The sequence below is a fragment of the Schistosoma mansoni genome (genome assembly GCF_000237925.1).
Source record: "Schistosoma mansoni, WGS project CABG00000000 data, chromosome 3 unplaced supercontig 0105, strain Puerto Rico, whole genome shotgun sequence".
Taxonomy (NCBI): Eukaryota; Metazoa; Platyhelminthes; class Trematoda; order Strigeidida; family Schistosomatidae; genus Schistosoma; species Schistosoma mansoni.
The window spans coordinates 1,088,278-1,098,379 of NW_017386009.1; the positions used below are offsets into that span (position 1 = coordinate 1,088,278).

Genomic DNA, 10,102 nt, shown 5'->3' on the forward strand with positions numbered 1-10,102 from the left:
ACTTCCGTCATTTATGGCGTAGGCGAGATATCCGTCTAGCAACAAAAGGACGGGTTTACTGTGCAACAGTTCGTTCCGTCCTACTTTACGGCGGTGAAACATAGCTGATAGGAGTAGAGGATATTCGTAGGCTACTAGTATTCGATCATAGGTGTCTTCGAAGCATTGCTCATTTATCCTGGGACCACCGGGTAAGTAATGTAGTTGTTAAGAAAAAAGTACTAGGTAAGGATGGCAAATCGATTGATGAAGTAGTGAAACTTTATTTGTTGAGATGGTTGGAACACGTGTTATGTATGCCCAACCACCGACTGCCCCGACGAGCGATGTTTTATGGTGTAGGAGTAGGTTGGAAAAAGCTAGGGGTAGCCAGACCAAAACGTGGCACAAATCCATGAAGTCACAGACAAGTGGACTGAGTCAAGTTGGTAGGTGTAGACTACCTGGTTGGGATTTGCGAGTTGATAGCAAACGATGGTTAGAGACCTTGAATGACATGACTCAAAATCGTTTGCAATGGCGAATGTGCATCCACTCTTTGTGTTCTCTCAAATTCTAATCTGAATTCCTCATGTCTCTATCTTTTTTCTCTTTAGAAATTTATTTCACTGGATTAAACTTCTTAAATAACATCTTCAAACCCTAATCTTTCTGATTACTGCTTATGCTCTTACTACTTCTACCACTATGGGATTTGAATCGACAGCTGCATCTCTGTGTTAATGTGGTATGGCATCTGGAACTGATGTAGGTACATACGAAGTTCCACTTTGTGACTGATTTCATATTACATTGAATATATCAATAATTCCTCTATCAATTCTTTCAAAGGACAAACAAATTGTTGTTAACCTATTGTATTGAATTTTCTTAATAATCATCTCATATGTACTATCATTATCAAGTTGATGTGAAAATTTTTCTCATTAGCCAAATGTTGTATCCCGAAGAGAATTATAAGTGGTTGGGATGATCGTGAAAATTTCTCGCAATCTACATGACAAGCTCAGGAAACATTAAGAAGCAGTTTATCCAATCAGCGTTTAATTAGAAGTTTTGCTAGAAATATCAAAAAAATGAAAAGTCACATGTAGAGATTCTGATTGGCTGATAACTACACTGCTAATATGTTTAGTAGCATTCTAGAATTTTCAGGAAAACCTAAGGACTTCTAAAATACTATAAAATACCTATATATTTTCTGTAAACAAATGAACCTTTGGAGTAAAGTGCTTCCCGCATATTTTGTGCCTTTTCTCTCGTGTTCAAGTCGCTGTGTAGTTCTAGCTTAGGGGTTACGAGACTAGCTTAGGATCCGAATATAGCGTTCAACCAGTGATATATATATCAGTGACTTAGAGAATTACTTATAGAGCAATATGATTTGTATATTTCCTATTGTATAATTGCTAAATAACTAAACTATTCATATTCATGTTCCTTTTATTATAAACTTTATTTTAACTGATTGACTATTATTACATGATTTGCCATTCTTGAGTTATACCTAGTCTATTAATTACTGTTCCCCAGTATTCACAGCCACATTTGGCTAAATCTTGTACAAATGTTAGTTTCTATTTTATGGTACAATGTGGTCTGTTTGTTTGGTATATAAACCCAGTATGTTTGAGAATAATGATTCATATTGCAGGGACTGTTATTGATGTTCTAGACTTAACTGGCTGGGCTAGGCAGATAACAAAACTGACGAATACTCAAGACTGCTCATACAACTTTTGTGTATCATTGAGCAATCAATAAATCACTGTTCTCTAATAGGCGAACCAAACGATATAACAACTAGGGGAACGCACTCACACGTTATAACACCAAAACAAATAAATCAATAAAGAAAAAAGGTATGAAAATCGATAAAAAATAAATCATCTTTTAAATCATAATAATAATAATAATAATAATACAAATGAACAAAATCAATATGAGACGGAAGGATGAAAGAGAGAGATAAAAAAAAAAGAAACAGATTTTTTTTTAAATTAAATGTTTGTTTCCAAATAAAGAAAAATAAGCCTATTAAGAATTCACTGAATGTTCAATGAATTTAGAATTCCATAATGGATCTAGTTTATTTAATGGATCATTTGAATTCAATTCTGATTCATGATGATGTAATTCAGTAGTAGTAGTTGTTGTTGTTGAAGAAGAAGAAGGAGAAGAATTGAAAAGATCTTCAAAATCTTGACGAGTATAACGTTTATTATATGTAGCATTTTTAGTTAAATTATTTAAATTTATTAAATGTTCAGGTAGTTTAGAGTTATCTGTTTGTTTATTGATTTCTGAAGATTGTGATAGTAAATTAGGCTGATGATCTGATAATGATATAATAGTTGAAGGATTTACATTGGATTTATCGATTGGCTGTTGTTGTTGTTGTTGTTGTTCATCATTAACAGGCATTTCATTCTATCAAATAGAAGATAATGAAGTAATAAGAAAAAAACTGAGTGAAATAGACGAAATACAATACAATGCATTCAATACATATAGCTAATATCATGGACTGACTTTGGTTAGATAATTGTTGAAGTACTGAACAAATATTTCGTCCTGGTATAGGACACCTCAACCATCAACATTCTTGATGCCACTGTGGATAAGACTAAGGAACGTCATTCCTCGCGGCGACAGATTAGCCCTTTCATAACACTGAATTCAACAGTTACCATTCCTAACTTCAGACAATTTTCAGATTATTTATTTATAAATATTGGCAAAAAGAGGCACCGAATACATATACGCTACACAAGTCACTTGATTTGTGTATGATACTTCCCGGATACCAAGACTGAAGCAAGTGGTCTTCTTAGGGGACCATACCCAGAGCCTTTGACTTTTGTACTAATATTTATGTTTCATAGTTGAAAGCATGAGTCAATTGAAGCTAGACCACCATGGAAAACCTGGAAACACTGGACGGCCGTTTCGTCCTATTATGGGACTTCGGGAAGTACATCCAGGAGCTCTAGTGAGAAGCAGTGACCAGTGGAGTGCAAACCACGTCTGTCGTGAGATTGGAACTCACTGAAGACAATTGGTGAATGGTTGCTCAACTTCGTGGATCAGTTGAAGTTAGACATTAACACCATTGGATGCCAGCTCAGTGGTCTATCGATTAAGGGCTCCAGCTCGAGACTGGTAGGTCCTGGGTTCGAATGTCGCGAGCGCGGGTTCGTGGATGCGCATTGCTGAGGAGTCCCATAATAGGACGAAACGGTCGTCCAAGGTTTCCAGGTTTTCCATGGTGGTTTATCTTCAATTGACTCATGCTTTCAACTATGAAACATACTAAATCTCCGAAAAAACCCTTCTGATAATTAATATTTATGTGTTTAAATAAATAAATAAAGAGGTCTAATCCACAAGGTAGTGGAGCATCGTGAGGAGATGCAATCCCATGGTAGCCAGTGACCAACGATTGATTCATACGCCATTTGTTTCCTCAGGATCCTAGAGCCCATGTGCACTATTGGTTTGGAACCAAGGTTTTCCAACTCCCCTAGGTGGATTTTCCGTGTCCACCAACCCGGTTAAAGCACCGGGCATTTGCTTTTTGTCCTCTCAATTTCGTAAACAACAGTAATGCCATGAGAAGGCAGTGGGTGGGACTTCTCTAACAGTGGCTGTATACGCGTAGTCATGTGACAGTATTTCGAGGAGAGTGAACTCTCTTCATCCTCGGCTGTACCAGGCCATTTGCGGACCAATTCCAGATACTGGATGAACACCAACCATTGTTGTTGGTGTTAGTTGTCTCACGCACGAAATGATGTAATCCACACTTCTGAAAACTCCCTAACTGGAAAGAAACAGCAGTACAGAGCTTTTTGGTTTTTTTACAGTTGTTTAACCAAAGTTACCCAACGATGTCAGTCAGTCAGTGACAACGTAGGACCAGGCACATTTATGCATCGGTCCAAGTTGACATACCTCGTTAGCACAACAAGATCAACACCGGATTCATAGAAATAGTTAATTTAGTGGTGGTAGTATATAAAAGATAGGTTGTATATAAGGATATAGTATAGGAAGGAAAAAAGTTATGAATCAATTTTAATCTCAAGGTTTAAGGGAAGATAAAGAGTGTATACACCTACGCCATTGTGATCGATTCTGAGCCATGTCACCCAGAGTCTCTAACCATTGGTTACGATAGTTACGCGGACCCCAACCAGGTAGTCTACATCTGCTAACATGGCTCAGACTTGAAGTTAATGATGTGAAACCCCAAATTGAACAATCTTCACAATACTTTATAATGACAGCTTAATTAGATATGAAATTGTCCAGCTACTTAATCAAACACTTTTTCTTACAAATAAGTAAGTACCATTTACCTTTAATGTAGCTTGATTTGAGTCGTCATTTTCTACACCATAAGAAGTAGTCAATCCAGATTTATTAGACGTGGACCATTTATCAACTACTGAAATTAAATCATCTAATTTTAAAAATTGTTTTGAAAAAAGATTATCCAATGGATTATTTATATTGAATTGTGTTGAATTCGTGATTGAACTATTTGCTTCCGAGTTATTCATTGTTGTTGTTGTCGTTGTCGTCAGTGTTGAAGATGATCGATGTCTTGGACCAATCACAATATCTTTTTTAGCTAATGTCTCAATAGCAGAATAACCAATTAGACGTGCAGCATTATATAATTGATATGAATTATTTAATACACCATAACGTTGTTGACATAAATAACCAGCTATAGTAAATACATCACTCATACTACCTAATATATCTGCATGTAATATACCAACGGATGCAGTAATAAATATACCACTTAATTCAGCACCATATTCACAAACAACTACTATTGGATGAATTAAATTACGTTGTTGTTTATAATAATTATGTACATGATGAATGAATGTAACTAATTGTACAATATTTGGATCATTCATTGAATTGTTGGTATTATGATCATCTGATGAAGGTATATTCAAAGGAAATGGATGATGATAGGTGAAATGTACTAGACTACGTGTTGTTTTTGTATTGAAATCTTGTACAGTAATAATTCGTTCAGTCCATGGATGATGATGATATTGTGTTGAAGAATTGAAATGACGATTTGAATCATTCATCTGAATATCCCTATGATCATCTTGTAGCATGGTATTCCCTTCAATAGAAGATTGTTTAATAGATTGTAATCGAATTTCTAAATTACTTCCAGGTAATGATAATTTAGCACCAGTTTTATTATCTGGCAAATATACTGGAATACGTAATGGATCATGTTCATCATTATCATTAAAAGTTCCTTCACCAGATGAAATCGAGGAATAAAATGACTTATTATTATTATTATTAGTAGTAGTAGTAGTAGTACAATTCATACGAGATGGTATTAATGTAACTACAATTTCACAATTTTGTTCAAGTATCATTGTCCAAAAATCAATAATTGTTTTAATCATTGGAGCTTGTGCAATAATATACCTTGGACACCAATCACCTAAATGATATTGAAAATCAATATAACTTGCATTAATATAATCATTTTTTAATGATTTTAATATGACACGATTATTATCGTAAGGAACATAATTTTGATTACGATTTTTGGATGGACAACATAGTGCAATTGCATGTGTTGGTCGTTTACCATTGAAGTAAATAGATGTTGTAAATGAATTAGCAAGTGTTTGTACTTTTTGCCATGCTTTATTTAATCGAGTTATAGTAGTAGTATTAGTATTAGTAGTATTAGTATTAGTATTAGTAGTAGTAGTAGTAGTAGTAGTAGTAAAATTTGATGAAGTTACTGGGATATCGCTATCTCCGGTAGAAATTAATTCATTAGGATTTTCTAACCATGTAAGAAGCAATTCAGCCGATGTAATAAATTGATTTAACACAAGTGGATCAGATAATAATTCCGGTGGTGGAAATTTTGATAGGACTGGTTGACAATTAATAGAATTCGGTGTAACAATTGAAGATGCAAGTGGATCAGATTGGATTGGATTTAAAGAGGAATTTTTATTTTCATTGACAGTTGTAAAATTAGATGATGATGATGACGACGATTTGATAAGATTTGATGTAGAGGTCGATAATGACGGAGAATTTGAATTGCCCGAATAGGTCTCGCGTAAACGTTCTTCTCTCAGTTTCGCATCTAAATCATCCTTTAGAGAAAAAAAACACAGAATGATTAGCTATCTATATTGCCTAATGTTAATACCGCTATCATTGAAATCTCAAGATTCAAACGAACACGTTAATGACGTGGATTTTTGCATCAAAGTAAATGCTTTTCAGCTGACACAAGGTAATAACAAAAGAATAACTGACTAACTGATTGACTGATGTGAAACTATTCGTTCTAATATTGACGAATATTCGTATAAATGACTGATGCTTAATTTTCTCATAGTATGTAATTGCTTCTACAATACAACATGCATCAATCGAATTACACTTGACGGAGAAGCTTTGGAGGATGTGGAAACCTTTACATATCTGGGCAGCATCATTGATGAACACGGTGGATCTGATGAAAATGTGAAGACATAGATCGGCAAAGCAAGAGCAGCACATTTACAACTGGAAAACATCTGGAGCTCAAAACAATTGTCAACCAACACCATGATCAGAATTTTCAATACGAATGTCAAGACAGTTCTACTGTATGGGGCGGAAAATTGGAGAACTACGAAAGCCATTATCCAGAAGATACAAGTGTTTATCAACAGTTTTCTATGCAAGATACTTCGGATCCGTTGGCCAGACACTATCAGCAACAACCTACTGTGGGAGACAACAAACCAGATTCCATTCAACAGAGGAAGAAATGGGGAAGAAGTGCTGGAAGTGGATAGGACACACATTGAGGAAAGCACCCGACTGTGTCACAAAACAAGCCCTCACATGGAATTGTGAAGGTCAAAGAAGAAGAGGAAGACCGAAGAACACATTACGCCAAGAAATAGAGACAGACATGAGAAGAATGAACAAAAACTGGATAGAAATAAAAGGAAGGCCCAGGACAGAGTGGGTTGGAGAATGCTGGTCGGCGGCCTATGCTCCATTGGGAGTAACAGGCGTAAGTAATGTAATTGCTTCACTGCTTAAAATATGAACAAGCATGTGATGAATGAAACCTATGCACTTATTGATATAAATCATCCAATTAAAATAAACAAATTAAAAATTCACTTTAGTTAAAACTTGTGGTTCAATAGGGGATATTGATTTCAACCTAGATGACAAATAAGCATCATCATCGGTATCCAGGACTGTTAGAGATGATTCTGAATTGAATGGTTTAATTTGATTTGATGTTTTTTCAGTCGAATTATTACTGTTACTATCAGGATACTGTGAATTTATATAAGTCTGAGTTACATTTGTTGGTAGTAATGACTGTGTTGTTGCATTAGTGTTACATTGTGAAACAGGATGTATGGACTGGCTGTGATTAGGCAGAGTCGTATAGGAGTGTTGTGATGCAATCGAAATTTGCCCAGGATTCACAGAGGAATTATTTATATGAGGCATTGGGTTCTGATATGATAATGTATTTGGAAAAGGTGAATTAGATTGACGATATCGAATACCGACCATGTTGAAATTTTCTGTAGGTAATGTTTTTGAATAGTTTTGAGGAGGATTTTGATAAGTCAGATTATTATTGATTGATTGATATGGCCAAACAGACTGAGGAGGAAACTGGTTAGAATTCGTTGATGAATAATTTGGTGAAACTAAAGGATTAGTTGATCGAATGGAAGTTTGAATAAAGTTATTAGGTTGTGAGAATCGACTGTTAACAGGTATAGGAAATTGTGACAGTGACGATGTTGTTGTAGACGTGAGAACAGGAATTCGAGGAATATTCGGAAGAAATCTAGATTCGAATGTACCAGATATATTATTTGGTTGTGAGGGAGGCATATTCGTAGTTTGTGGAAGAAAAGTATTGGGTCGTTGACATGGAGGTACCAAAGGATTTACCATATTGACAACTTGAGGAGCACCATAAGCTACAGTAGGTGAACGATGAACAGCGGTTTGCATTGGATTAGTTGTCTAAAAATAGTGTTTTAAGTAGATCTTATACAACCAAACTTACTTGAAATCCTGCAGCATATGATGAACCAGGCATAGGAACAGCAGCTGGTTGAATGTTAACACCAGTTGTTGGAAACTGTTGAGGATATATATGCGTAGATTGATAATTGACAATAACTAATTTCCATTTTTCAGTGGAAAATTGTATACTATTGTGCTTGTATTGTAAATTTATTTAGCCACTTTATATATATAAACTCAGTGACCAGCTAGTAAGGAAAGATGCATAGTGGCTAGCAATGAAATCCAGGACGCGCGTTTCATCCTATTTGGGACTTGTCAGCTGGATTTACCTGCATCTCAGAGTTGATGTTCACTCTGGGACTCGAACCAAGTACCTTTCATCAAACAAGTAGTACTGAGAGAATCAGTGACTAGCTGTTTTGATTTCTATCACAGTTATTCAGTGTAATTTGATTTATTTACTCAGCTTTGAGCAGTATTTCAGTTGTGTATATTTGAAGGTTAGCAAAACTATTTGGCTCTTAAATGCTACAATAACAATTTACCAAAATAGAACCCGTACAAACTAATATTTTTTGAATAGTTTTGTGAAGAATTTGTAAAGAAGGTTTTGTTAAGGACTGATGTCATTCACAGGATCGATAAGAACGGAATAATGTTAGAAAGTTATGTAATATCCATATATCTAAATGAAACGTTCAAAATTGAGTAACTTACAACTGAGTTACTGAGGTATCAATTCAAGACCACAACAAGCAGCGTCTTTTAAAATTCAGATTCTTTTATTAGTTCTTTTTTTCTTCTCAGAATTAGTTTCTATTGTCATATTTTTGTGCATGCTTCCAAATGCCCTGATACGGCCGAGAGTGAGGAGAGTCCGCTCTCCCTCTCTCTCGAAATGCTCTCACATGGCCACGCGTATATAGCATCTGACAGGGAAGTCCTAGTCGCTGCCTTCTCGTGGCATAATTGTTGTTTACGGAATTGAGAGGACGAAAAGCAAATGTCCGGCACTTCAACCAGGTTGGCGGATATGGAGGACCCAACTAGGGAGTTGGAAAACCCTGATTCAAAAACAATGGTCCACATGAGCTCCAGGATCCTGAGGAAACAAAAGGCGTATGAACCAATTATTGATCACCGGCTACCATGGGACTGCATCTCCCTACGATTCTCCACTACCTTGTGGATTAGACCTCTAGGTCAAAGGTTCGGGGAGTGGCCCCTTAAGAAAACTGCTTGCCTCGATTCCGGCAGTATTCCGGCCCTTAAACAAATGGAATGATTTGTGTGGCGCATATATATTTAGTGGCTCCTTGTACCAAGGTTTGTGTTTAAATGAATAAAAATCGAGTAATAAGTGAAACAAGAACAAATAAAGTTATGAGGAATTCGGTGAAAGACAGAGAATGGATGCACCTGAACCATTGCAAACAATTTTGAGCTATGTCATTCAAAGTCTCTAACCATTGGTTACGATAATAACGCGGACCACAACCAGATAGTCTATACCTGTCAACATAGATAAGTTCAACCGTCAGTGACTTCATGAATTGATACCATGTTTTGGTTCGCTCGCGCCTAGCTTTCGTCCAGCCTATTTCTACACCAGAATACATCGCTTACTTTTACGTAACCAGTTGTGGTAATTAATCAATTATAAAAATTTCACCTTCGTTTCGATTATAAGTTTCCAGACGTTTCGCTACTCTAACTGACCACAAAACATTATTAAAGTGACTTATTATCACTCATTTGTCGTTAATTTGACAATTCCCGACCGTTGCTGCTACCTTGACGTGGTGGTCGGGCTTGCCTATTACAATGAACCAATCGAGCTGGATGGAACAATCGCTCCTCAACGTCCTACCATTCCAGACAGGTCGGTTGACGAGCGGTAAGACTAAAAGTAGCAAACCCAAGGTCCGAAGGCGAAGTCGTACTGCTCACTGTACAGAGGTGTGACGGCAGTAAGCTGTTTCCTTCAGACAACCAGCATGACAGCGATCCTGCCTTCCCACAAGGA

The 10,102-nt window shown here is 36.3% G+C and overlaps 1 protein-coding gene across 1 annotated transcript in view; it reads right to left on the reverse strand.

Moving 5' to 3' along the window:
- Positions 1 to 1,847: 1,847 nt before the first annotated feature.
- Smp_075810 (pcd6 interacting protein-related) overlaps positions 1,848 to 10,102 on the reverse strand; it is a gene marked incomplete at its 5' end in the record, with an annotated part of 33,570 nt that continues 25,315 nt past the window's right edge. The window contains 4 exon segments of the mRNA XM_018791315.1: positions 1,848 to 2,430; positions 4,362 to 6,167; positions 7,198 to 8,070; positions 8,114 to 8,229. Of these exon segments, the coding sequence (XP_018645527.1) occupies positions 2,038 to 2,430; positions 4,362 to 6,167; positions 7,198 to 8,070; positions 8,114 to 8,229 (3,188 nt within the window). The 3' untranslated portion in view covers positions 1,848 to 2,037.